Source organism: Strigops habroptila (assembly GCF_004027225.2).
Source record: "Strigops habroptila isolate Jane chromosome 13 unlocalized genomic scaffold, bStrHab1.2.pri S16, whole genome shotgun sequence".
Lineage (NCBI taxonomy): Eukaryota > Metazoa > Chordata > Aves > Psittaciformes > Psittacidae > Strigops > Strigops habroptila.
Window position 1 is genome coordinate 1,363,270 of NW_022651054.1, and position 12,671 is coordinate 1,375,940.

General features: G+C 50.1%; 1 protein-coding gene across 3 annotated transcripts in view; it reads left to right on the forward strand.

Annotated features, from left to right (window-relative positions):
* The window catches only part of CAMKK1 (calcium/calmodulin dependent protein kinase kinase 1), a 97,509-nt gene that overhangs the window by 39,350 nt on the left and 45,488 nt on the right, over positions 1-12,671 (forward strand). For all 3 annotated transcript variants that reach the window (XM_030472721.1, XM_030472722.1, XM_030472720.1), the window contains exons 2-4: positions 388-938; positions 10,151-10,198; positions 12,139-12,192. In XM_030472721.1, the coding sequence (XP_030328581.1) occupies positions 483-938; positions 10,151-10,198; positions 12,139-12,192 (558 nt within the window). In that variant the 5' untranslated portion in view covers positions 388-482. The remainder of the gene's footprint in view (positions 1-387; positions 939-10,150; positions 10,199-12,138; positions 12,193-12,671) is intronic.

Sequence of the window (12,671 nt, forward strand, 5' to 3'; positions counted from 1 at the left end):
TGTGTGTTGGGTTTGGATACATTCCAGAAGCTCTTGTACCCTATAAATAGGAATTTGAGAAGTCAAATGTTTGACCCTTTCCCCTCAACTTGTTAACTTCTCCTTTTATTGTAAGCTCAGGTTGACTGTTGGTCTAGCTACAGAAGGAGTTCTCTTTGGCTGTGTCACTTGTTGCATGTCAAATAAAATCTCCTATTTATGGCTTTCATAAACCCTTTTCATAAACCCTAGCTCAGTGCTTGGGTTTGCCTTTCCTTCTGAGTGTTTACAACCTGCCAGTGCTTTGCTTTCGCTTTCTTTTACATTGGATGAAGCCAGAAGTGGATGTGTTGGTTGTGTTTGTGTTGAGTGAATACAATTATTCACTTTGTTTGTATTTCCTTTTAGGTATTTCGTGGAGAGGTTCCTTCAGGCCAGATGCTGTCTGTGAGCATCAGAGCTCTCTGCAGTGCCGTCTGAGGCCATACAAGCTGGACACAGCCATGGGGGATTCTTCAGCAAATGCCATGGATGGAGGTATAGACATGTGCTGCAAAGACGCACAGACTGAACTGGCAGAGCAGGTAGCAGCTATAGATGTGGCTGTTGGTCCAGACAGAAGTGACCAAAATGGTGAAGGCAACACTGAAGAGAATGACACAGTCTTTTCTGATAACCTAAAAGACAGCCAAAGAAATGGAGTCAACAGTGACATGGGAATGAATGAATTGCTGCCTTCCCCACGGTCAGAAGATGCTCACTGGAGGAACGTTCCCAAGAGACCTCTCACTAGACCTGTATTATCAAGTAGGAAGTTGTCTCTTCAGGAAAGATCATCAGGAGGTTATTTGGCTTCTAGCAACACACCAGGTTATGGTCCTTATGCCACAGGGCCATCACCACGTATAATGAGGAGACCAACGATAGAGTCCAATCGGGTCTCCATATCAGATTCTGAGGTAGGCACGTTCTCTTCTATACTTGTGGTGTCAAGACAAGTCTTTCTTAACTGGTAATGGGTGTCTTCAGTCTTTTGGTGCAGTAGATCTGAAAGCAGTGTTTCTTCTAAGGGGAAAAAAATCCCTGAAACCAGGGAGTGTGTTAGCTTGGAATGGCCTTTCCATCCATCCTCCAGAGCTGTGCTGGGGGTAGCCATGGTCCTTCAACCCTCACCTGCCTGGGATAGTCCTGTTGAGGGGCCAGGACCGCTGTGGTGGCAGCAGTGGCAAGCAGAAAGCCCCTTATCGCTGTTCAGAGAAAGGGCTGCAGCTAAATGGCTTTGCTTTCGTGTCCCTGCTGTATGTGCCCTTCGGGAGTTTATCAGTCACAGCAGCTTTGCTGATGGTATTTTATGGATTTAAGCTTCTGGAGATTATGTATCTCCTACTGTGATTTGCCATTATTGAAGGCATGATTTAATTTTATAAAGAGCTTAAATGCACTGATGTTTCCTACTGCTGTCAGGATTTCCCTTTGTCTTTAAAGCTTTTGTAACAGCAGTGATAACCAAGGGCCATGACCCTCCTCTCCTTCAGAGGAGACGCTCAGGGTGGCTATGGCTGTTCCTGCTGTCCATCTTTGCTACCAGACCTGGGCTCAGACCTGCCCCTGAAGTGTAACACACTGTTAGTGGTCAAGTGTCTTGTTGGAAGCATCTGCTGGTTATAATTCCCTGTGCTGTGGTGTGTGCCATGGAGAGGTTGGGGAGCGGAGGGAGGGGGCTGGTTGGACCATGCTGCCCAGTGTGGTGCTGAAGATGCTGAGCCTGCAGCAATGCCCATGAGGAAGGGGCAGGGCTTCCTTTGGCAGCCAGGTGTGATGGAGGTGCTGTAAAACGGGTGCTTCTCGAAGCCACAATGTTTTGTAAAATGCTACTCTCTGGGGAAAGTTTGTAAGCGGGGAATGGGCTGTCTGGAGTACTGGAGAGGGAGCATCATGTCAGCAGAACTGGCAGTTGGTTTGGGGAAAAAACAGGGATTTTCGCCTGAGTTTTCCCCCACGTCCAGGCTGTGCCTTTTCCTGAGATTTTTATCTGCTCTTTGTGGAGGAAAACCAAGTTTTCCATGCCTTGCTGGTTTTCTCCAGGCTGAATTTGTTTCCCAGTCGTGTTTGTCTTGTGTTTCTGCTCTTGGGGAATGCGGCAGGGCGGAGGGAAGGGAGGGGGATCTCTGTGGGTGCCACAGCTCCACAGTCTCACTCAGAGCTGCCATAACAGAGAGGAACCAATGGTGGCATGGACCTGCAGGGAGGGCTGCACCTCCTGCTCTGTGCTGCAGGAGAAGCCTCTGGTTCATCTTGTGACCGTGAGCCTTGTTCTGGTGAGGGACAGGCCCTTTTCATGGGCATTTTCAATCCTTTTCCTCTAGAACTGGCAGTTCAGCAATGCTCATCCATGAATTCACCTCTGCTGCTGTGTCCAGACACTGGAGCAGGACAGACACAGCAGCCAGGGGCTCAAGAGCTGTTACGCTCTGACTCTTCCTCACCCGGTTTACGGAAGAAGATACTATTGAACGTGGCTTTGCTAGTGCCACTGTGCCAATGTGTTGTTCTTGGGCACTGTGGTGCTCCCAAGATGCGATGCCTAAATCCCACTGTGGTCATAAGGGCACCAAACCACTGGAGGTTAGACTTTTGCCAAGTGACCTGGAGCTTAACAGCTGTGTGGCTTAGTGTTTCCCTCCTGCAAAGTGGGTGTTTGCCCCTTGCACATCTGAGAGGATGGGTGCTGTGCACAAGCAAACCGGTCATTGTCCTCTGGGAAGTTTTGCAAGTCACATTAGCTGTGAGATGGGCTGTGACACCCCCCCCAGGATAAGAGGATACCCGCAGAAGGTGCACTGCAGAGACTGTAGCTTCTCTGACAGCAGCCATATGCTCTAATAAGGGAGACAGGGAGGGAGAGGAGCCAGGTTTGGAAGCGGACGTGACTTGTGTGCCAGCTCTCCCATCCTGCAGTACTTTGTGCCAGCAGTGTGGCTTCTCTGAAATCTGTTTCAAAGGAAGTGTGGTCGAGTGTGACTAGCACATTCCCATCTGCAAGCAAAGCCAAAATACCCTGTCCTCTTCCACAGCATCTGCATCCTGGGGAGCAATAGTTACTGCCTACTGGGTAGGAAACGCTTAGTTTGAAGTGCAGACGTGGAGCCCTCCACTTCCCTGTTCCTGCAGCAATTCTTTACACAGTACTGTGTTTTTAATGGTCACTCTGATATAACTATTCAGAGCCCTGCTCCCATACAGCCCAGATGCTTACCAAAGCCCTGCTCGTTGGAAACCATCATTCATATTAATGGAGAATCACTGTGCTAGGAGGGGAAAGGGAGCCCAGGCGAGAGCTGTGTGGAGGTGGCTGCTTGCCCTTGCAGCAGTGCTCTCGGGAGCTGTGCTTCATCTTCCCAGCTTAGAGAGGCAGTATCTGTATCCTGCAAGGAATAGCAAGAGGACTAGGAAGATGCGTACTTGTTTATAGGATAAAGTTTGAAGCTGGCCACTAAATAATGAGAAATAAGTGTTAGGTATATGACAGCAAGGTGAGCGTGCAGCCTGCGCACAGCCCAGCTCCAGCATCCCGTGCATGACCTACCAGTTGCCGCTAAGTGGATATGTTGCAGGGTCTTTGTCTTCATGGCTGTGAGAGGCACTGACAGTCCAAATCTGAGCTATACAGCAAGGAACACAGAGAACTGGAGAGCAGATCTGCTGCTGTGGTGTGCATTTGCTCAGTACATTTGCTCTAAGCAATTAGCAAAGCTGTGCATGTGGGCAGGAAAGTCTGTGCCAAGCCAGGAGGTACAGGCAGGGCTTCTAGGAGTTATGGGGGACCCTGTGTTGAGGCTTTTGGCCCTATGTGGGATACAGTAAACCTGTGATGAGAAATACAGTCACGGTGTGTGAGCAGCAGCTGCTGTTGTGTTTTCTGTTGATGGTTTTGATACGCAGACCCTCAGTGAGAAGGGAGGTTGGTTGGTCACTCTGACAAGATCCAGCTCGCTGCTCACGGCGTTGCCCCTGGGCTCCCTGCAAATGACTCTTTGACCCATCTTCTAAGCAAGTTGCACGTTTGTACTCAAGTCCATGTCTCTTACCTGCTCCTTTCTCCTTGCATTGAGTATCCAGCACCATCAGTCAGTGCCTTTCAGGTGACAGTTCATCCATCGCTGCCTGAGTGAGTGACAGTGTGCAAGAATGAAAATGAAGTTGATGTGCATTCGGGCTTTATCAGTGGCGCACGTGCAGGCACTGTCTATCAGGAGCAGAGATGGATGGCACAGTGCATATCAACATTTCCTGTGTTGTGCTGATAGCCAGCTAGGCTAGAATCTGCTTTCCCTCTCCACTCTCAGCAGGAGTGGCAGCTCTCTGTCAGCAGCTCTGTATCCTCGACTGATTTGGAGGGATAACGGAGAGATGTGCTGTGGGGATACAGCAGAGGTGAATTTTCTGTTGCTCTCTGCTAAATTACGGAAGCACCATGTGTCAGTTAGAGAGACACTGCTCAGCTTTTTAATGCTGCTTTGATATTTGTTCACAGGTTGGGAGGAAAACTTATATTCAGGGGTGAGAGGACCCAAGAGCTGAAGCTGAGGCTGCGATGCTGCAGGAGGATTCACCCAGTGGCGAGCGGGCAGTGAATTGTGCTGTCCTGTCCCTGCCTTCCAAGTGGGGCTTCTTGGGTTTGCAATTTAGGAAGATGATGGCTCCTGGGCTGGCAGGGCTGCAGCAGAGCCAGGGCTTGTTGTCTTGCACAGAGGCAGTTCCCAATGCCCTGGGACAGAGCTGGCAGCGCTGGTGTCTTGCAGCCGCTGCTGCCAAGTCTGGATCTGCCGTATTAACTCTGCAAGAGAAGTAACCTGTTCTGCTCTCCTCACAGCACTGCTGTGCACTTAACCCAATCTGTCCTCTCTCTATCAAAAATGATCTGTAATTTAAAAAGTCTCCTGCTCATTCCCCTCCTTTCTTGGATTATTCATGGACTGTGGCCTTGGAAGGTCCCTTCAGTGCTGCCTTCTCTGGACGGAGTGCTCGCAGGGATGGTGGGATTTCTGCTGCCTTTGCTGCCCATCAGTGTTTTGCTCTAACAAGGGAATGGCTTTGCCTTTAGCTGTGGCACTGAAGTGATTAAGCTGATGCTATTAAGGGTACCTAACTGCAGAGCTGAGGCACAGGTCCCAGAATTTAGGTTGCTGTCCCACATTGCCTCTGTTGATGTGACATTCCCAGCTCCTGCTTGGTGCTGGCAGCGTGGCAAGAGGAGAGAGTTTTCCTGGGGCTGTTAAAAGCAGCTGCTGCTTTGCTGCACGGATGATGCTCCAGTGCTTGTAGGTACCAGGGCAAGGCTCTTGGGACCATGTTTGTACAGACTGATGGGCATCTTGTCACCATGTCTGACAGAGCTTGTCCCCCCTAAAATGGCAGGGCTCGTATCTGTGAAAGGGTAGAGGTGCTGCCTGTTAGAAAGTGGCATTTGACAGTGCAATGCTGTGGGGGGGTTTATTCTGCCATCCCAAACCAACCTTTTTAGGTAGCCAAGAAGTCTTATTGGAGGGTGGATAGAAGAAGAATAAAAGATGTCTTTTTCCAGGCTCTCTCCCCAGACCCACCAGCACAGTTAAGTGCTTTATACTTTCTCTTCTCCAGCCTCTTCTGGCTTCATCGTCTTTTCTCTTTCACACATTCCCTTTCTCTCCCTGCATCCACCCACTCCCTGGCATCCCAGTTCTTCCAGCCCTGGCGCCTGCATGGTCTCTCCACCCTCTGGGATCAGCAGGAGGTCATTCCAGCTCCCTGCCATCAGCTGGGGCCCTCTGTGCTGTAGCAGCAGTGGAGAAGATGAGTCAGGCCAGTGCATTCTCCCTCCTTGGTGCTGCTGCTGCTGGCCTAACCACGCAGGCAGGAGGATGAGCTGACAAAGGGAATTTTCCAAAGCTTGATGTCCATGGCTTACCCCAGTGGCATGGAAAATAGATTGCTTCTTTGTCCTTTCTTTCCTTGGCTTTCTACATCTTTGTCATAGGTCTCCTGCTTGTTTGGCCAACTGGTTTGAAGCAACTGGTGTCCAAGAGCTGTGAGAGGCAGTGCTTCAGTGCTGGGCTGGTCCAGGTCTCGGGCTCTTCCAGCCTCTGGGAGCTGCCTGGTTTTGTTTGGAGTGCACAAAGGTGAACCCAGGTGGGACCAGGGCAGTGGTGGGGACCAAGCTCCTACACAGCATGGGCTGGAGAGCTTCCCCATCCATGGGTCCCCCAGACTCATCTCTTCTGGAGGTCTTAGTGTGGTGCTCAAACCGCAGCTCTTTTAAAAAGATCATAGAGACTTGGAAAACATTTCTTCAAAGAAGGATCTCCCCCAGGCGTTGCTAATTTCTTTTCCTTGTATTAATTAACCTTTATTTAAAGTTACATTGCCAACTTGTCGAAGGGCAAGGTTTGGGAGAAGGAGAAAGCCCAAAGCTGCAGCTGCAAGGGGGCTGGAAAGGAGCTGCCTTCATCCCACCGGTCCCAGCCCCCTTTCATTCTTCTGACCACTCTCCCAGTGAGAGAATGCATCCAGCTTTGGGGTCTGGGGTGCGTGAGCCCAGCCAGGAGTGCTGAGCCTTGTGCCAGTGCTCCTGCCAGCAGCCACTCATGGGGCTGGGCTTTGGGTTTAACACTTGGGTTTGGATGTTGTCTAAAAATCTGTTGATTTCTCTTACCTCCCTGAGCTCTGGGCTTCCTGTGTGTCCTTCTCTGCCCCTGAATAACTTGTTTTATTCATTGCTGCCCCTGTGTTACCCCTTGTCTGGCTTTTAATTTTGTCTCTCTTTAGAACTGCTTTCACTTCCCCTTCCAGACAGGATGAGTTTAAACCGGTGTTGTCTTTTAGTTCCCAATTTTCTTTCCCATGCTCTTCTTTAAACTGTATCTCTGAAAGGCTGAAACTGAATTCTTTTCAGATTCATGAATTTGCCGCCTTTTAGGGTATCCATTATGTAAGTATGTGAGCAGTCTGCTTAGTTTGGAAACAAGCTCTGGCTCTTCCTCCTCATCCCTGCATCCACCCCTGGACAGCAAAGCTCAATTCTCAGTTTCTCAGGGTTTCTGTCACCCAGTGGTGGTGGCAGTGGATTTATGGAATTGGGCCTGGACTCTGGACTTCATAGAATCATAGAATGGTTTGGGTTGGAAAGGACCTTAAGATCATCCAGTTCCAACTCCCTGCCATGGGCAGGGACACCTCACACTTGACCATGTCACCTAAGGTTCTGTCCAGCCTGGCCTTGAACACTGCCAGGGATGGAGCATTCACCGCTTCTTTGGGCAACCTGTTCCAGTGCCTCAGCACCCTCACAGTAAAGAACTTCTTCCTTATATCTAACCTGAACTTCCCCTGTTTCAGTTTGAACCCATTCACTGTGCTTTGTGTTTTTAATCAGTTTTTGTTTTCTGTGGCATTGATTTCTCCCTCCCTCTCTTGAGTAATACCTTGGAGATGTGAACAAATGACGCAGGTTGTTTTTAAGGTGGAACAATTCTTGCACACTTGGACAGACACAGCAGTCTGGTTTGCTGACAGCTTTTCATTAAAGGATCTCATTCAGGTTCTTGCTCTGTTCTTATTTTGCAGCAGTTGCAAATACATTGGCGTGATGAAATCAAGAGGATTGTACAGTGTTATCTTTGAGAAACACTTGGCCCAGAGATAGGTGTTTTACTCTGATAAAGGAGCAGTACAATTATCCCTCTTCGTGCAGGAGAACCAAATAACATCATAACCACCCTGCCAGTCTGCAGCAACATGTGGCAGCAGTCACTTGAACTGTGAATTATGGGTTTTCTGCAAGGACAAAAAGGTAGAAAGCACCTATAACCTGGTTTGATTTTGCCGCGTTCAGCTCAAGTGCTGGAAGCATGGGCAAAGCTCAGATGATGGCCAAAGAGTGTCCTGGCATTGCTCACAAGCTCTGTTTAGCAGCAGTGAAGAACTAGAGAGATGCTTCAGGTGATTGGTCTGGTGCAGGATGAGAGGGGTCATTTCTAGGCAGAATGAGGGGTGGTGGGAAGGCGATGGTCAGAGTGAAAGGAATTGGTGCCTTGGACACAGGGACGAGGAGCAGTCCCTCCTCGGTCGCACTAAATGCTCTGTAAGGGGGTTTGCCCACTGGATGGACCATGTCCTGCACAAAGGGCTCTGCTCCTTGTGGAGGGCTCCCTTGACAGTGTGTTGGCAAGAAGCAGCAGCAGACTTGGTGTTTTAGAGATGTCACCTTGGCTTGAAACACAGTACATCAGACCAAATTGTCCATGGCTACATGGAAAAGGCTGTATTTACTCGTGGAAGTAACCCTGACTTAGGGGAGGAGGCCTGGTAACAGGACCTGGTCATTGCAGGAGCAGGAGATACTGAGGTGGTTGGAGGCTTTCTCTCATCCCTGCAGTTTTGCACCAGCCTTGTGTTTTACATCTTTGCTTTTGCTGGGTCTTGCTCTCTCCTCTCTTGTTGCTCTTAGTTCTGATGTATTGGGTTTTGCCTTTGGAATGATATGTGCTTTGCTAGCAGCAGAGTTAATACACTTCTATGGCCCCATTACTCACAATTGGCTCCTCTTCCCTGTCAGAGCAGTAGAAAAAGCTTTCCTTACTGAAAACAAGATCAAGATTGAAATCTTTCCTTGTATTCCTGACAAGCCAGTGCTTGCAAGCTTAAAAAGTCATCACTTTCCCATTCCTTTATTCTCCTTCACTGTGACAGACACTCCTTGTGTTAGCAGTGTCTTCTGTTGGTGATGAGGGGGGAAACGTAAAAGATATCATCTACCATGTCCATGTTCTAATTCATCCTGAGAGGCAGAGGATGGGGATTCTCCATGGGGCCAGGGCTGTAACACCCCTTGATCTTGCAAACAGACTGGAGGCATCTGGCACAGCTTTGCTGTCCTGGCACTGCTTCTGTAGACTGCAGGGCTATTTTGAGGTTTATGGGGAGGCTAATCTACCTGTCTGTGTATTTTATATCAGCTTTGCTCCTGGTGCAGAGGCTGGAAGTGAATTTCCAGCCTTTTTAGTGCTTGGCAATCTCGGGGAGAAATAGCGTGTTCCAAAATGCTGTGTGTGGGGAAGCGTGTCCCATCTAGAGCTGAGCCCACACCATCTCAGAGGGCCCCTTCCCTCACCCACCGAGCTGGGGGCTCTCCCTGCCCCTGCAATGCAGGGAAGTGCTGTGCGTGGAGCCCAGCCCAAGGCAGAGATCCCCGCTCTGACTCTCTGCCAGCAGCTCTGCACTGCAGCGAGGTGTGAGCGGTCCCCATGGGCCCTGTTGTGGTGGCTGAGGCAGGCAGGTCCCTGGGTGCTCCCCGGCACCCGGGCAGTGCTGGGTGCAGGCAGAGCACCCTGCACTCATGGTCTGGAGCCCCCCAGGGCTTCTGTGGCATCTGGGGTTTCTGCTTGTAACTAATGAGGGTGGAGGGGCCAGCTCCAAGGGAAATGGAGCTGTGGAGCTTTTGCTGCTCTGTGGATGTGTTCTCCTTTGGGTAGTACAATGCTAAGGAGGGTGGATTTAATACCAGGTAAGTGCCTGGCTCTTCTGATCCACTTTGCTTTCCAGTGGTTGCTGCCTGGGGCCACCATCACTCCCTGTGCTGCCCCTGGTCATTGAGTAACTCAGCACCCCACCATTACACCCATCACAGCTTGCTGCATCCACCACCTTCCCACCCCTTGGGGTTTCAGTGCTGGGTAGCTTGCATGCACGGATCAGACCTGCCTAGGGGTCATGTATTCTACCACATCCCCTTTAAAGGAATCCCTTATTGTTTGTGTGGCACAGCAAAGGAGCTTAGCTCCATGTGCTCTCGTCGAGGACCAGCCCATGGTCCAGGTGAGGACTAGTATGGGTGCAGGCACAGCCTTCGTGCACAGCCCACAGAGGGTCCCTGTCTTTGCCAGGCTGATGCTGTGACCCCCAGGGGCTGGAGTGGGTGCCTGGGAGCTGGGAGAGCTCCATGGAGCTGGGGACGGGTGTTTTCCTGCTTGGTATTGAGCACTGTAAAATAAAAAGTGCTTCCAGTGTAACACATGCCAGTTTAAATAAGATTTAGCCTTTCATTATTCAGCACTCTGCCTCTGCTTGATACTGATTCAAACTCAGTCATTTCCTTTTACCAACACTTTAATGATGTTCTCCTTTTGATCTGCAGGACTGCGTGCAGTTAAACCAGTACAAGCTGCAGAGTGAAATAGGCAAGGTAAGTTCCTGGAGCTCGTGTTTGTCACAAGCAACCTGCATGTACACACGCGAGTATGGGTGGAAAGAGTGTGCCAGGCCAAGGGATCTTACTGGCCAAGGCCAAACCTTGTATTTGGTTTGAGGGTGTTTTGTTTGTTTTACGCCTTATTAGTTTGAGTAAGTTTTGTTCAAGGTCAAAGTGGAGCTACTTCCTCTGAAAGCTAAATTTACCTTCCTTCCCTGTGCAGGTTGTTCAGCTGGCTCCCCTCCAGGGGATTTGCTTGCCAAATGTCACACTAACAGCCTTTGATCTATTCATACAACCCATTAAGGAAAGAAAACCAAAGATGAGGGCAGGTGTTTGGTCCCCACTAGGGCTAGTTTAAGTTTTTATGTCCATGAATGAAACACTAGTTTAATTCTAGACCACGTTTAAAAGCTGCAGAATGATTCAGAAGAGATTCCTCCAGAGTTATTTAGAGGTCTGGGCTGGTGAGCAGCTCAGACACCTGTACGTTTGGATGTCTGCCACCATTGCAGATGGGGCCATGAGCAATGGTGCTGTCTGGAAGCTGTACTTACCTTTGCAGTCAGAAGGGACTGCATCTGAGCTGCAGGGACCTTCACCAAGAGTTTCATCAGCACAAACTCCTCCCCAAAGCAGGAGGCCCAGGGCCATGGGAGGAGGCACCTCACCATCTGTGCGGTGGGCTGTGCGTTTGGCTGCCGGCATCAGGGGGTAAGGCTGGAGATAGCACTGCTGGTGGTACAGCAGATCAGGAGATGTTATCTACAACTCACAGCTTATGGCCTTTGTCATTGGCTTAAGTACGATTTAAGGAGAGCGTGAGGCCTTCTCTGTGGTGGATTTGCCCCTGCCTCCTCCTTTCCCTGCGAGTCACAGTGAGCAGATAGGTACCCTGAGGTTGGTGGAGGGTCTGCTGGAACTGCTGTGCTTCTGGATCATCTGGATGGCTTGTTGGTCTCCTCTGAGAACAGGACCTTCATTCCAGCTCTCAGTGAGGTCAAGAGATATGTTTTGAAGGCTATAGTGTTAATCCTACTCATTTATTCAGTAGGTATCTGAAAGAGGAGAGATTTAGATTAGATCATAGGAAGAAGCTCTTCCCTGTGAGGGTGCTGAGGCGCTGGCATAGGGTGCCCAGAGAAGCTGTGGGTGCCCCATCCCTGGCAGTGTTCAAGGCCAGGTTGGACACAGAGGCTTGGAGCAACCTGCTCTAGTGGAAGGTGTCCCTGCCTGTGGCAGGGGGTTGGAGCTGGATGAGCTTTAAGGTCCCTTCCAACCCAAAGCATTCCAGGTATCTGTCAGGGATGGTACCTAGCCATGATGTCATGTCTTGCTTGCGTAAAATGTATAGTGTTGACATAAAACTGCGAAAAAATAGTGATTTGGATGGAATTTGGCTTCAGGCTGTCACTGGAGCTGTGGTTACAGCAGCAATCCAGGTCTGCATCTGCCTGGGCAACATGCAGTTGGTGGAAAGCAGGCGGCTGGTCCTCACTGAAGTCCATTTGCTGTCAAGAGATAGAGAGGTTTTGTGCTGACAGTGGTTTTGTGCACAAGCACAGGAAAGAGGTTCATGCAGAATTTCCAAACTTGCACAAAACAAATCTGCTTGGCAATGATTCTCTCTGCTCCCCACCCACGGTTGAGTTAAGACAGACACATTGGCTTTGGCTCAGGGCAGGGGGGGCTAACACTCAACTCCTCCAGACATTGTTAATCCTCAAATGCTCCATGTCCAACAGAGCTGCCAAAACATACACCCTTGCTGCGGGGTCACCTCACCTGCAGACTTTGCTCAGGGGTAGGCATAGTCTGGGACCTTGAAGGTGGGTTTTTTGGTCCCTGTGTAAGGCCACAGTGTACCAGCCTGGAGCAGCAAGGAGACAAGGTGAAGCTGCTGAACTGACTGTGCAATGTGTGTTTATTTCTAGGGTTCCTACGGCGTTGTGAAACTGGCCTACAATGAGAACGATGACAAATACTACGTAAGTGTCTCTCTCCCCTGCTCCTTATCCCTCTTTTCCCCCGTGAGAGCTAGAATCCCCTCTGCCTTGCTCCTTTAACCATCTGCATTTCTGATTTGGGTAGCATGCAAGGGATTGAACCAGCTCCCACTGGGTATGGAGCTGCTGCCTGTGTGCAGTGCCAAATGGGAGGGAGATGGGGTGGGCTGCCTTATGCAAGAGGCAGGGATCTCGGAGGCAGGCTGCTGATTTGTCCTGACATTTTCTAGCTATGAAGCAGGTCACCTGAAATTAGAGGCATGTGGGTGGTGGTATTCAGCACCTGCTGTGCATTGGAAGATTGGCCTGGAACCAGCAGGCAAGATATGTGAGGAAAAGGGGGTGTTTATAAGAAAGATGCTGAACAGCGTGGCCCAGCTGGGCAGTGCCTGGCTCCCCTGCAGCTTACCCCCATGTGGGATGCCTCCCTGTACACCAAACAGGACCTTACTTGTCACATC